At 37.2% G+C, this 15,937-nt stretch overlaps 1 protein-coding gene across 2 annotated transcripts in view; it reads right to left on the bottom strand.

Moving 5' to 3' along the window:
• fndc3ba (fibronectin type III domain containing 3Ba) overlaps positions 1-15,937 on the bottom strand; it is an 87,678-nt gene that overhangs the window by 4,986 nt on the left and 66,755 nt on the right. For both annotated transcript variants that reach the window (XM_041971149.1, XM_041971148.1), the window contains exons 20-26: positions 15,508-15,680; positions 14,670-14,783; positions 14,181-14,330; positions 13,323-13,603; positions 10,234-10,452; positions 1,657-1,823; positions 553-680 (exon numbers count right to left, since the gene is read on the bottom strand). In XM_041971149.1, the coding sequence (XP_041827083.1) occupies positions 553-680; positions 1,657-1,823; positions 10,234-10,452; positions 13,323-13,603; positions 14,181-14,330; positions 14,670-14,783; positions 15,508-15,680 (1,232 nt within the window). The remainder of the gene's footprint in view (positions 1-552; positions 681-1,656; positions 1,824-10,233; positions 10,453-13,322; positions 13,604-14,180; positions 14,331-14,669; positions 14,784-15,507; positions 15,681-15,937) is intronic.

Raw genomic sequence — 15,937 nt, 5'->3', positions numbered from 1 at the left:
ACAAAAGTAGGAAAACATGCATCCTGGAAAAAGCACTGTTGACTTCTGTATTGACATCTGATACGTGCATGTGGAATGAAATGGCTGGATACCCATCTCCTTCGCACACATACCCACAAAACTGTGGTTTTATCAGCGATAAACCATCAACAGCCCTTCCATCCAGCCATTCCCTAATTCAGGTACGGAAAACAATGACAGTCATGAAGACAAATGACTTCTTGTCTTCTCGTCTCCTCCTACAATTCCACCAATCCAATCTCAGATTTTAAAAGTGCATGCAAAACGTTCTTTGCCTGTTTATGTGTTGCAACTAATAAAAATAACAAGGCTTACAAAACCTCTTTGTAAAAACTGTAAACATTTTTGTTCATTTTTGGTCTAACTGCCTTCTATTTAAAACTAAAATTACCCATCTGCAGATTAGAAATAAGTTTTAAAGGACTTGCATTCACCTCTTCAAGGCTCTCTCTCTTTGTGTGTGTGTGTGGGTGTGTGAGAGAGAGAGAGAGAGAGAGAGAGAGAGAGAGAGAGAGAGAGAGGGAGACAAACCTGTTTGTATTCAGACTCACGTCCCACCACCACCTGGAGCACGTAGCTCACAGGATCTCCTCTCATTGGTGGGATAGTCTCCCATGTGATCTCACACATGTTCCCCTCCAGCTGATGCACCCTGGGGGCTGTTGGAATGAAACACATCTCAGCATTATATCGAACATTTGAAAAGGCTCACAAAACAGATGAGGAGCATTTCCTCCAGAAATAAATCCCCCTTCAAATGTAAATTTTTGCCATTTGTTACTCACTTTATGACCTGCAACGTCCCTGTGAGAATCTATTGATTGCTCCATTTTAGCTGTAATGGTTGCAGTTGTTAATGGCTGTTAATGGAAGGCTGTTTAGATTAGGAGCTGCAGTATTTATTAAAATGAAAGAAATTTTTCCATGTGCATTCATTTTGTTTTACTAATTGTGGAAATTGTTTTGGATGGCAGAAACATCCTCTGGGAATAACGTAATTTTACACTAAAATGCAACAGATAATACAAATCTGATGGCATTAATTCATGTGCTAATAACAGCGCATATTGTAGTCAACCAATGATTTATTTACATCTTTAGCTCCAAATGAATGCCAGTTTGAAGAAACTAGTTTCACAAACATTTATGATTTAAAATCCTGAAGGTGCACGCACTGTTGAGGGTTTTAGAAAAGCTGTGTGGACCCTTGAGGCTGTTTATGGATATGTAGTGGTGTGCTGCACACTTACAGCTTTCCAGTAATACTGATAATATTTTAAGGTAATGTCACCTGAGTGTATACTCCTTTCTGCTGTATTTTGTAGTTCATCTTAGTTTACAGCAAAGACCACATACCCACACACTGAGGCCAATAATCAAGCATGGTTACAGTAAACATGCCATCCTTAACAGCCTGAAAGAAAAACCTTTATTGTCTTGTTTTCCCCTTTAGTTAATACATAAGATTATTTGTTTCTTTTCAGTTGAAGAACTACAGACATTTAAACACATACACATCATGATACAGTTTTTAACTAAAATTCTACTCTATCTGTGTAGTTTGAGAAGACAGAACTTATCGCCATTACAAAAAGCAGCAAAACAAGACAAGACATTTTCCATGGGTGGGTTTACCTTTGAGAGCAGGTGGCACAGATTTGGTGGTGAAGAAAGTGTATGAATCAGAGAAGGGACCCTCGCCAGCATCACTGATGGCCTGTATTCTGAAGCTGTAGCTACTGGACTCAATCAATCGCTGGACTTTGTAGGTGTGGCTGGGACCGCAATAGATAGTGACAAACCTAAAAATAATTACAAAGACGAAGAAGGAGGAAACACTGCGTCACAAATCTGGACAAATTTGGGCTCTAAACTATATGTGGCTGCTACAAACCCATTTCTAGAGTCTAAAGTTCTATAGTGGTGCCACACTATTGTCAACCTGTTGCAGTAACTCTGGATATATTGTGTCTTTATTTGTATACCTTTGTAAATTTTCTACTGAGATTTTTTTTCTATGGAAATACAGATTTGTGGAAGTTTTTTAAGGCCACTGTGGTACTGGAATTCTTCCTGATGGTTATTCAGATTCTTTCTATCATCTCTTAAGATGAGTAACCATGACAACAAGGGCAGTTGTTCACTTGTGCGAGTAGCTGATTGAGATTTCCATGTCCAAACAAGATCCTGAATCAAAACAAGTTAAAGAGGAGACTTCATGGATGAATGGCAGGAACTAAATGGAGAGCAAGGAACTGGAAGTGTAATCATATCTTCCTTTGAAAGTCATGAAGAGTAAGAGATCTAGCATAGTGAAAATATTAGGAATGCAGAAATATTTGTTTTACCATGACATCATCTTGCCCCCACCTAAGTTGTTACCAGGGAACAAACGTTATATTTTGTTCTGTATTTATTAATGAACTATTTTTCCCTCAGAATTTATCCTGCAAGGATATAATCTTCCTTCAGGGATTAATAAGTATGATTCATTCATTAGTTTATCACTAGGTTATCACAGTTTTCCTCGACTTTCAGTGACAATGCAATAAGCATTACAAGGAAAATCTCATCAGTAGCTCAGCAGTGTATGACACACAGGGTAAGCATATGCTTGAGAAATAAGTAGTGGAGACCTTGAAAAACAAAATCAGCAGGAGCAGAAAAGAGCACATCTCAAAGAAATAAAAAGTGGGCATTTACGAAGGGCTGCACAGTGGTATGATGGGTTTCACTGCACCCTAACAGCATAAAGGTTAGTGTGAATGTCAGCTGGGGCTTTCAGTGTGGAGTTTGCATGTTCTCTCTGTGACTTCCATTCAGATACTTTGTCTCCCTCCCACAGTCCAAAAACATGTATGTTAAGTTATAACTGGTGGTTCTAAATTTACCCTAGAATGAGCGTGAGTATGCATGTTTGTTTTTTTGTTAGTTCTTTTTGGCCATTTGCTGGCCCTGAAATGGATTATTTATTGGCACACACTAACACATACTGATGGATCATAGTCACAAATCTCATGAAACCAACCAAAGAAGTTGTTGCAGGTTGCTAGAGGAACAGCTTGATGAATTGAAGGAGAAATGATACGTAGGAAAATGAAGAACAGTAGATCTGAGGGGTGATTTATCTCTGCATCCATTCTGCAGCAAAATAAAGTCAAGGTCTGGTGTAGGATGAAAGTTATGGAGGAAAGGAAAAAGTGATATATAGACAAAGATGATGGGGCACATGAGAAGAGAAGAGGCAATGAAAAAAGAAGGGAACAGAAAAAGGGGGGTGGCTGTTAATTATATGAAAGAAAAGATGGAGAATCCAAGGGGGGACAGTGACAGTGAAAGAGAGAGAGAGTGAAACGAGAGAGGTCACAGTTTAGTAGAAGACTATAACTCCAGATGAGCTCTTTATGTCGCTGCACTACAGGAAGTTGATGTGGTTCCATGGCTGATATATGGTGTTGTTAATCCTTTGCCTCACTGCTAGACCATACAGTAAATACTCACACCCAGTTACAGCACAATAACCTGACTGAGTACCAGTGTAGATGTAACATGCATCTGAATCTCTCCTTGTATACTCTCAATTGGATATCTAAAAGTACAAATATATCAGTGAGTCTCCCTCATTAGGAGGCATGACCTCTTCTCTCATTTGGATAAAGCTGAGAGGCAGGATGTCAAAACAATTAACACATAATATGGCACAGACAATAAACACCCTTCCACCACATCACCAGGACACAGCTAATGAGATAATTTGCATCCTTGATTCAGAGCCAAAGCCAACCAACTGACCACAAAAAGCAGCTGACAAGGACAGGCTACTGCTTTGTTTGATGCTTTCCAATGCTCTTGAGTTATCATGCAATATTATTTAAAAGGAGTTTAAAATTCTTTTAACAGCAAAGTTTTCTTCTTCAACCTTAAATCCAAGCTCAAAGTCAGCCTTTTTGCACCACTCAGTAATTTTTAAAGTCTTGTTTTTAAGGGCCTGCAATCATACTGCTCACTGCGAGAAGTGGAAATCCATTTTTGACACGTAAGCAGTGTGAAAACATCATCTTTGTTTTAGCATTTTATTTATCAAAAGCAAGCAAAAGTAAATAAATAAATAAATAATTAAAATAAATATAAGTGCTCCAGTTATTTTGCAACTAATCAATGTCTAATCTAATATAAATGGTATAATTTAGCATTTTGGTTCTTGTTGATAAGATAAACATTAGAGACGGAGAATATGGGATTTTCCAGACAGCAATACACAATTAAAATGGACAATTACAAAGAAAAGGGACAAAGAAATTAGGAACATGTTGGTTAAAAGGATTAAAGACAGAAGAAGAAAAAAAAACATGCAGGAATTGCGTGTTGGTTCTTTGTGTTAGACACTTAAAGCCTTCCTTCTCTAAACGGCATTGCCACCAGTTACCATGGCATCCTTACAACTCCAAATAGCCTTGCCAGAAGGCATTTTGGGTACTACAGATAAGGAGAAAGTGAAATGAAAAAAAACAAATGAACTCATCCAGCTTTATGGGGGCAACATTAGAATAAAGAAAATGAGAAAACATGAAAAAGTAGTGGGAGGTCAGAACATGAACTACAAGTCTTCACAAAGGAATGAAAGCAAAAAGAGAAATGGGAGGTAAAAGGAAGGAAAGCAAAGAAAACAGGTTTCTTTATCATCGTATAAACCCATAATACAAAGACACTGCTGGTGTAATAGGAGAAAAAACAAGGTGGGTAAAGGATGAGTAGTGAAAGAAATATGAAAGGCACATTTATTTCCCATGAGGTTCTGATGAAGTCACCTGCCAACAAATAAAATGGGATTAATAAATAAGAATTAAATCAGAGGACAGAACGAGAAATCAGCAAGACAGAGAGCAGAGGACAGCCAAAGACAACTAGGTTTATGGAAAATCCCAAATTATATTAGCGGAAATTACAGCTGGATATTCAATATGTTTGTTTACAAACTAAATATTTCAAGATTTTAAATTTCCTGTTCTATGAAATAATCCTTCTTGTCATAATATACACAAAGCAGCATCTGAAGGGCAAAAGAAAAGACAAAAAACCAATAATGCTAATTTATCTGTTACAGAGCGTGATGAGAGTGCAAAGGGGAAAGATGAGGAGCATCCACTGGAAACCAGCTTTGCTCATTCATCTGTTGACACAGTCTACCTCTACACACACACAATTCACCAAATGATGATGCGCCACTAATGCAGCAGCTAACACAACCAAATGCATCATCTCATACCCAGCAGCAACTGCAGCTAATGACTCTCAGGCAGAGGTGAATAGGTTGAACCAACCATGAACACAGTTATTAAGGAGTGATTCAGTTAAGTATAAGACCAATAAATGTTCCTAAAACACTTTGAGTGTCTGTCCAGACCTTATTATTTGAAACAGGGCTGGTTTTCTGCTTCTGTGTTCACTTCCAAACCGTCATTTTGCTCTGAAATTATTTTGCTGACATACTTCATGGATAGGGAGCATTTATGATGGATTGGTGCACTTTGACTACAGTAGTTGTAGGAGTTCCTTGCATGTTTTCTAATGAGTTTTTGGAGATTTTATATATATATATATATATATATATATATATATATATATATATATATATATATGTATATAACTTCAAATGCTTTTCTCAAGGCAATGTTTTGAAAATTTTAATTAATTTTCTGCACTTAATGATATTTGTTGTCACAGTGGAATGATTTATTTTAATATAATGTGGAGTTATTATTATATTCCTTGCCAAACATACCACTCTAAAACCTGCAGCTCTATCTTGATTTATATAGCAGGGTTAATTATAGACTATATTATAAGCTTCAACATAGAGCTCTTAACTCAGGATTGTTTTCTCTAAGAAGCACACAGCTATTTGGAAAAGCATTGGTTTTTTAGGTGATTGGATTGAGAGGACAAAAAGCTTGACATCCCTCCCAAGTCTATTAAAATACAGCAAGAGGGAACATGAAGACTAGGACAGAAATAAACTAGCAAGACACAGAATAAATTGGTCTCCAATTTAAATCTATTCTCAGACCAAGCTGCATTTTATTCGAATGAAAGGAAAAACCCTATTTTGGGGTCTTGAACATTTTATGTCTTTTATTAAAAATCATAATAAATACAACATCTATGATTTGATAAATATAGCAGTAAGGACAAAAAGATTTTTATAAAAATTAACAGTTGGGTTTTTATTTGTTTGTTTTGTTTATTTTTATTTTTTTCAAGAAAAACAAAGACAGGAAAATGCATTATCATTATTCTAATTAAACCTGAACTGGGTTGGAACTGAATGTTTTCAATGTTAAATGGATTATCAATTGCATGTAACTTTTCTCCAGCCTATTGCTCCCATAAGAAGCAAGTTGCTTTCTAAACTCTGAGTCCACTTATCTATGAAAATACTGTGATGATTCTGCTGTTGTGAGGTGTATCAGTGATGGACAATTCAGGATAAACAGACACAAATTTTTGCCCTATTGAACAAATTAAACAAATAGCTCTACTTCCTGTTTTTATCATAGTCTTTTTAGATATTTATTGTTGTTTCTGTGATTGTACACTGACTGATTGTTTTTACTAGTTGCTGTACAGCAAATTACTCTCACGGGATAATAAAGATTCCCTGAACCTTGAGAAATTATCAGTCAATTTGTGACTGTTGTTTTATATGTGTTCACCTCATCTTGAACACATATAAAACAATAGAGATAATTGTAGATTTCAGGAGGAACAGGAGTAAGAAAAGCCATGTTACATCCTGGGAGAAGAGGTGGAGGTAGTGGAGGAATACAAGTTGAAGTTCAAATAGATGACAGACTAGACTGGAAATGCAACACAGATACCATCTACAAGCAAAGATAAAGCACACTCTGCTTCTCAGGCTAAGGTCCTGCATAAAAAAGTTGCATATCTTCCATTGTCTGCTGTGGATGCTTTGCAGCCATGTGGTAGGGCGGCCGAATCAGAGCTTAAAGAAACTCAGCAAACTGATCAAGAAGGCTGGTTCTGTGCTGAGGGTAACTTTGGAACAGCTGGAGATGATTGTCCAGTAAAGAACGCTGCACAAGTTGAACATAATTCCTCACACCCTCTACATAACACAGTGAAGAAATAACAGTGTTTAATGAGAGGTTTCTTTAAGTACACTACAAGACTGAAAGGTAGGAGACTGTTCCTGTCAACAACCATCGCACTCAGCAACAACAGTTGGACTGTCAATTAATTATTGATTATTTCTAATTAGAAAGAAGAAGAAGAAGAAACTACTACAGCAGTTAAATTCCCCTTAGGGCATAAATAAACTTATTTTCATTTCATTTAATTAAATGTATCTAACATTTCTTCAACCTATTACTTCCATAAGAAGTTTTCTTCAGCAAGTGGTGTGCTGATTGCTTCTCAGCTGAAACTTAAAATTCAAGAAAGCCTTTCATTGGATAGATTAGTGCAGGATGAGGAATAAAAATCTTTTAACATCATTGTTTATGAAATTGCAAACTTAACAAAGTCATTAAGAATACCTTAAGCATTTTTGTTTATTTTGTGCCAGATACAGCTATATAAGCAGCATATTGTTCAAGACAGATAATAAAAAAAACACCTAAATACTTAACTTAATGTGACAACAGATGCTAGAATGATCCATAAAAAAACAAAAAAAACACTAGTGCATTCAGCCGTATTGATAATATGTGCCAATGCTTCTAACATAGTCACCAAGTCACATAAAATCATGGTGCCAGCTTAAAAGAAGAAAAAAAAAAGATAAATAAAACTCTCTAAACTGTGAAAGCTGTTTCCATTTGGCTAGCAATAATGTGTGCGCATATGTGTGTGTGTCCTCTGTCTTCATTTGTGAATATGTGTGTTACAGAGGTTAATAGAACCCAGCTTGCTGTATTTGTCTCCATCTGTTGCTTTCTGCACTCTGTCCCATCTCAGTGTTGCCAGGCTATATTGTTGCCAACATGATGCCAGCCAAGCTTTAATTTAACCCTGACATGCCGATGGGAACGATAGAAGGCTGCACAGAGGAAGGGGGAGAAAATCTGACAGAAAGCGTTCAGAAAGCTCATAGAAGTGGCTCTTTATTGCTGTTTAGTACACTGTTTCTACTTTCATGAGGTTAATATTCTCTTAGCATCAACACATATTAAGTTTTAAATAAATAAATAAATAACTTGTACTCTTCCTAGTTGTGTATTTAACTCAATATTAAAGGTTATATCCCATCCTTCCAATCCTCCTCAGACTGCTGTTACCCCTCCTTGTCTCTTACTCCTGTCTGGTCGGTTGGTTAAGTGGAGAGTTGATTATTGGAGACTGTTTCCCAGCTGGCTGCAAATGTCCCTAACATGTCTATTCATGGGTACATGTAGTTACTGCTCCCCACACACTCACATGCACACAAATTTAGAGATCTGCCCAATTACCTTTAACTACACTTGCACACTCGCAGTTCCTCAGCTTTCCTCAAGCCACTATAGTCCTGCATCTCACTGGTGTATCTGTGGTATTGACCTAGCTCCTGATTTGCTGTATTGACTGGCACTGGGTTGAGAGAAAATTGGCAAGCAGTGTCTCTGAAATCACTTAGACAGTATTTGTTTCAATGCCCTGTGACAGATGATTTTTCAAGATTTTAGGTTTTAGGTTTAAAATATGTGCTAAACTAAAGTACTTATAAGCTGCTTTTTTTTAACCAAAAATACCCCCAAAAATAAACAATATTCATGTATTAATATAAATTAAAGTGTACTTGCATATATATATATATATATATATATATATATATATATATATATATATATATGTATATATATATGAAATGCTCAAAAATACATTGCATAGTGATTTAATACATTTAAAAGTAAATAAGTAAATAAATTTATGAGTCAACTCATAAAATGATGAATGCACAAGTTTTGTCTCAGTTAGAAATTTTACATAACCAACCAGAGGTACATAATAAGCATATAATTTCTAAATGCAGCTTAATTGTATGAATGTTTGTATGAATGTTTGTCATTTTATGCCTGATTTTAGTTTATCCCTATGAATTACAGTCCCTCTTCTCTATTTTGCCAACTATATTTATATATATATATATGTGTGTGTGTGTGTGTGTGTGTTTGTGTGAATATACACAGTATCTCACATAAGTGAGTACACCCCGCATATTTTTGCAAATATTTTAGTATATCTTTTCATGAGACAACACTATAGAGAGTCAGAGATAACAATATGAGTGACTGTTGTGTCAGAGATAACAATATGAGTGACTGTTGTAACTGGTGAATTTTGCACTGACTGGATCAACATTGCACAGTTAAACTCCTCATCTTCACTACTAATCATTGCACTGGACTATATTATTTGCTGGCTATTCTCACTCTTACTGTGTATAGCTAAATATCTCCTTGTATAAGTCTTGTAAATATTGAAATTTTTATACTGTTTTCTATTTTTTTTTTTGCTACCTTAAGAAGCACAACTGCTAAATGACTGTACCGCTGCAACACCTAAATTTCCCAGCTTGGGATGAATAAAGTACTTCTATCTATCTATCTATCTATCTAGAAATGAAACTTTGACATAAAGAATTTCTATAGTCTGATATTCTGTATAGCAAAGTTTAATATATATATATATATATATATATATATATATATACATATATATGTGTGTGTGTGTGTGTGTGTGATGGTTCTCAGGACAAGCCTGAGACAAACCAGGTTCAGAGAGTCCTCCTCCTCCAAAGAAGGTCTGTGATGGATAGCTTCCAGCAGAGATGTCCTGATAACTCTACAAGCAGCAACCATTCAACAGCTGGTCTGGATAAACTTAAGAAATAGGAAAAGATGCTGCAGGGCAATTTACTCCTGTTTATATGTTTGTTACTAAAATAAGGTGAGGCTGTCAGAAGTGGCATAAGAGAGAGTGTGTGTGCGTAGGTCTATGCGTATAAAGTCATTCAACTGCAAGTGGGTAAATGTAGCAAGTAACCAAAGTGCCTTGTTGGGAGATTACCCTCTGCATTTTACCCATCTCTATATTTATTAAGGAGCAGTGACTGCCATGTTTTGGCACCTGGGGAATTAATTTATGCCACACCACAAAGTTATTGCAACAACCTATCCTGCAGTACCTTGGTGTGTGTGTGTGTTTGTACTCTACCTATGGTTCTTGTCCTCCATTTGTAGTGTGTAGACCATTTCATCAGCAAGCAGTGCTCGTGTGTGTCCAGCATTTTCACCCCACTTGAGCTTCAGGCTTTGAGGGCCAGCAGCTGAGCATTCAAGTGGAGGCGGAGCTGGAGGGAGGGGGCGTGTCCTTGCTAGCAGTGGCAGACTCAATGGACCAGAACCAATGGCATTCACTGCTTGGATCTGCACACTAAAGGTTAAAAGAAAAGACGTGTTATATCATGCTGTAAAAAAAAAAATCATGTTATACATTTATTGTTTAATACAGATTTAAAATTTAGGGTAATATTTCAGTGGGAAAATAAAAGCTAAGTCGGGATTTGTAGATAACAGGAACGTACAACTGGATTTTGATCATAACCAAAAGGTACATCCACATGAAAATGTTGGAAACTGCATGTACCAGGTAACTATGCTTTAAGGGTATTGGCAGACCTTTTTATCTAATGCAGGGAGGTAAATTTCAGCAAAGAGTCTTTCTCCCATTTCCACTCCCCCATTACAACTCATTGTACTCACCACCACGAGACTTAAATGTGTCTCACAAAGTGAACTCACTGACCGATAATGTTTTATACTGGTTGCTAGGGAGACTCTTCATTTCACAAACCAAAATCTGTGCCATGCAATGCACTTATTAAAGAACAGTGTCAAGTGTGTATGCACATGTACCAATATCATGAAAAAATACATACTTGCATGGAGACACACAAAGACACAAATCTACAGTTTATTAAAAAGAACTGCCAGAAATAGATTTCCTTTCCCTCAAACTCTCCCGCTGGCTCACTTCTACGAATTCCCCTCCCTTCTCCACCCTTGTTCTGTCAGCCTGTCTGATCAGCTGATTAGCATCGGAACAACAGAACATCTACCATCTGACATTTAACCAATGATTCCTTGTAACTGTAACCTTTTCATGTGGCTGAGTAAAGACGGGGGAGAAAGGGCAATATTCATCCATCCACTCGGAAATTAACGTATGGATAAAAGATGACGAGAGGTTCAGAAGGAGGAGAATGGAAGGTAAATAAGTTTCACTTTTGATAAAGGGTCAGATTAAGTCAAGTATGGGGTATTGTGTCAAAGTTTGTAATAGATTTTTGTCACTTTGCATTGTGTTTAATGGTGAAATAAAAAAAACAAGTGAAGCAAATAGTACGTCTGCAATTCCTTTACAATCTTCAGGTAATTATGTAACTGGCAAAACACTGAACCTTCCTGCTGGCCACTCAATTCAACATCAACTTAATGAGCACAAGCCAGACTGATAAAAATTTTATAGTACATGTATCTTACACATCTATCTTAGTGACAAACTGACGTAATATTGAATGTGCATAAAATGTAAAATAAAAAATCCAAATGACTATCTTTCTCTTGGAAATGCATCTTTTGTTTGTTTTGCATGTAAGACAGCAAAGCATAACAAGGCCATTTAAATAAAACATGCAGTGCCACTCCACACTATACATAACAACCAAAATTACAGCCATTGGCAATCACAAAAACTCCCACAGGTAGACTTACGCACATACAAGCATGCTGACATGCACAAACAAACATGTGCACACTCTCAGTGGCAGCCATTATGCAACAGAGCAGAGTGACACTGGGACATAAACAACCTCACAGTGAAAACAATAGTGTGTGATCATCCTGCCTCTTCACATGTTACCCTACTTTAGGCATTGTCCCTGTTTTTATTTAAACCACAATTCAGAGAACTCACCACACAATCATATGCATGCGTACAATGACATGTAATCATGAAGTGGTTTTCTCAGAGGCATCACAACAGAAGGTGACAGATGACTGAGAACTTGTTTACTGCTTCTTAGGTATATCACATCACAATTTCTGTAAATATCAAATGCACAGGCCTATTGGGTCCTTATCAGGTCTTAAATTTAGGTAAAAACAACATCAGATGAACAGCAACACAAAATGGTATATATTTACACCTAACAGAAATAAAATAAAAATTAGATGCAGCGTGTGAAAAAACTATGTATAGCCTCAATGCTTCCACTGGAAGTTTGCTCATCAGTACACCAAAGTATCTTAGAGTCAAATGTGAGTCCATTTATCTGAAAGGTAAAGGCTGGAAAATGATCCCAAACAGATCAGCAAATACAAATATAAGAAAGAAAAGATTTAAGATGTTACAAAATCTAGTTCAAGTCCAGACCTGAACCTGGTTGTAATGTTGTGCTGGGATCTTAAGGAAGCTGCCTGCACACTTCTATAACACATGTGACACATTTCCAATACAATGATATGAGAAACTTGTTATTGGCCACGGTTACATGATATTTTTTTAATTTGGAATTTCGTATTCTGAATTAAATAATTCAGAATTAAAGAATTCTCCTTCGTGTTTACATGGAAATAGTAATTCCGAATGGAGGTTTACATGGAAAACATGTTAAACTGCATTTTTTAAATCTGGGGGTTGGGAAGGGTTCCGATTGGACAGACGTATTTACATCTACCAGTATACAAAACAAACTCCAATTCCTGGTTTCTTTTTGTTTCAACTACAACAAGGAGGATCACACAAGAACCATTTTCGTTTTGATTTTGATTGTAGTTTTGAAGCAGCAGCTCTACTTTATCATACTACTTCACTTTTGTTAGCTGAGGAGGAGAAGGGCGATAGAGTATTGTATGTGCGACACTGCAACAGGACAAGGGAACGAGCATGCACAGTACAACCAGAATTAATTTAAGGCAGACTGACTGAATACATGATGAAGGAATTATTCAATTAGGATTTAAAATCAGAATAAACCAGCCACTTCCTTTATATTTAAGTTTAATTTGAAATGGTTTTCATTCGAAATTAGATGTTTACAGGGGCGTTTTTAATCTTTTTAAAGAAGATTTCAATTTTATTCTGAATTAAAGGGGAACTAAAACTCTCATGTAAATGTGGCCATTGTGGAAGCAACATATTATAACCCCTTGATGTGGTGGTCAGAAAGAAGAAATCAAACTTTGACTGAAAGGAAAGATTAGTTTCTATGCTTATCAGCTCTGCTGCCTGTAAGTTAGTACCTGTATTCGCTGTCTGGCTGCAGGCCTGTGACAAGATAACTTGTCCCAGATTCCACACTGATGGTTTGGTCATCCAGAGTAATAATGTAGGAGCTGATCTCTGCACCGTTACTGTTTGGCTCTTCCCACTTCAGGAGGAGGCAGGTAGACGAGGAGTGACCAGACTCTGAGGAGGTCGGGAGATCCAGGAGGGTGAGGGATGAGACCTGGTCAGGAATTGTGGCTGGGGTCCAGAAATTCACCTTCTCACTGTATGGACCAGCACCTGCCTGATTCACTGCCTGAGTGTGACACAAAGCACAAATATTAAGTCAGTAGAGAAAGGAATCATAAGGAGCTCAACCAAAACAGTGTCTCTTCTCTCTTGGAGTCTTTTTAAGTCAAATATATGAACACGTATGTACACACTACATATTATAGCGCACAGAAAAAAACACAATAGCAGTGATGAGGACATTAGGCTGACCTTGTGTAGTTAATAAATGAGCCAAATAAGACGGGAGCCATAAAACATGCTTATTGGATTCGTAGTTTCGGAGAACACGTCAAGCGAGTGAGGGAGAGTATGTGCATGATTGTGTTAGACAACCACACACGCACATACACACACTCACACAAGAAAGGGAGCTTATTTATGCACCACATTAACAACTGGAGCACAAATTAAATCAGCTATAATCACTGGTCTCCTGCGTGTTTGTGTCTGTCTTTTTGTTTTTGATGCTCCTCCAGGCGATGTGTTCTGTCTTATTCCTGCATTTTAGTTCTTTCTGTGTTATTGCATTTATCCGTATTACTGTATATTTTTACTGTGTAGAAGCGTTTATCCACCTTCTTATCTTCTGGTGTATGTGTTACCTGTAGCCTGCAGCAGTAATCTGTGGCAGGCGTCAGTTCTGACAGTTCACACTGCGTGGCAGACCCACAGTAGATGAGCTCCATGGATCCATCCTCCCTCGCCCACTCCAATCTATACTCAGAGATGTCTGTACCCGAACCCTCGGGGCTCTACAGCACAAAGAAACACACAATCAACCCATGGAATCAATAGCATCCTGACATTAACCCATTCAGACCTGGTGCATCATGTGCAACCTTTAAACGTTCAAGGCTGATTATCATTATCAAGACTTTTAGTTTTCTTTTGAGCCTGACGGGCAAAAGGTTTAAGTTGGTAGTTTCCAGTAAACCCTTAGGTTTTCTTTTTTAAAGTCTTTAAAAAGCAGAGAGTAAAAGAACAATTTAGTGCCACTTCAAAGCATGTCAAATTAAAGTTTTTTCTTTTTTTATTTAATGAAATTTTCTTTCTATTTCTAATAAATCACGAGGTAAGTGTTTTTGTCTCACCTCCCAGTTCAGCGTTACACAGGTGTTACTCGTGAGTGTTACGAGCGGCGCCCCGCATTGACCAGGAGGTCCGGCTGCCGTCGTTACCTCTGTTGGCTCAGAGTATGGCCCGAACTGCAAGACAAATATATGCTTTATTAGAATTTTTAATCAAAAGTGTCAAAAACCTCACAAAAAATGGTGTTTTGAGTTGTTAGAGAACAATGATTTCATGCTGTCGTTGTCACACAAGATCACACATTCAGTATCTTTGCAATGTGCTCTGCATGGATTTAACACAAGCTGGACAGACAGTACAAATTATACTTAATTGTCTGTGCATGTCAGAGCTGTTCTTTCTGTCTTTTAATGTGTTTGTGCCTGCTTTTGATCCGCCAGCTTAAGTGCTGGCTCACCTTTCACTGAGTGAATGATCAAACTAGCCAGATGTTCTTGTTCATACTGTTCAGCATTTTGGTATCCAAATGCATCTCTGGTTAAACTGCCTAGGACATTCTGGCCTGATTACTTCTGCCTTTGTGTCTTTTTGTGCTGCTACAAGTTCAATTAACTTTTTATTAAAACTGCATTTTTTTGAGAGCATCCAGGGTTAAATACTCTGCGGCTTTAAGAAAAAAAAAAACATTAAACGCAATCTTTTGGTCCTCGTGTGCAGAAGACAGAAATTACTTTTGTGATTTGACAGGCTGACCTGATGTGATGTTCGTGCTACTTTAAATGTGGGAAGTTTTTTTTAATTATTAGTGCTAACAGCCTTGCCTGAAAAATGACTAGTTAATGGAGCTTTTGTACTTGCAGTATTTGTTATTATTGATTATATTCTAGGTGAACTTCTCACCCCAGCTTCGTTGGCAGCCCTCATTCGGAAACTGTATGTTGCACCAGGTAGCAAACTCGCAACGGTGCACTGAAGCTCCGGGCCATGATACACTTCTGTTGGTTTGGTGTCTCCCTCACTCATCTCCAGACTGTACACACACTCTTCACACACTCCCTCAGAAACAACGGAGTCTAAAATAAAAGATATTGAAAAAAAGGTGCAATTAGTTTACAATCAAACCAGTCAAATCACAGAATCTCTAAAAGAATGTGAGGATGCATAGCAGATATCATAGTATTGCATAGTTTATCATTGAACTTTTAAACATTTATTCAGGACTGGTTAGTTCTATATGATAGTTAGCTTTTAGGAAACATTTTTTTTTCCACCATCTGCTTCACTTCGCTTGTAGAATGATTAAAATAGGGAATGATGAGAGCACTGGGGA

This window comes from Melanotaenia boesemani, chromosome 20 (assembly GCF_017639745.1).
Source record: "Melanotaenia boesemani isolate fMelBoe1 chromosome 20, fMelBoe1.pri, whole genome shotgun sequence".
In the NCBI taxonomy this organism is placed as follows: domain Eukaryota; kingdom Metazoa; phylum Chordata; class Actinopteri; order Atheriniformes; family Melanotaeniidae; genus Melanotaenia; species Melanotaenia boesemani.
The sequence above is the reverse complement of the archived record's forward strand: the minus strand, read 5'-3'. Positions and strand labels throughout refer to the sequence as shown.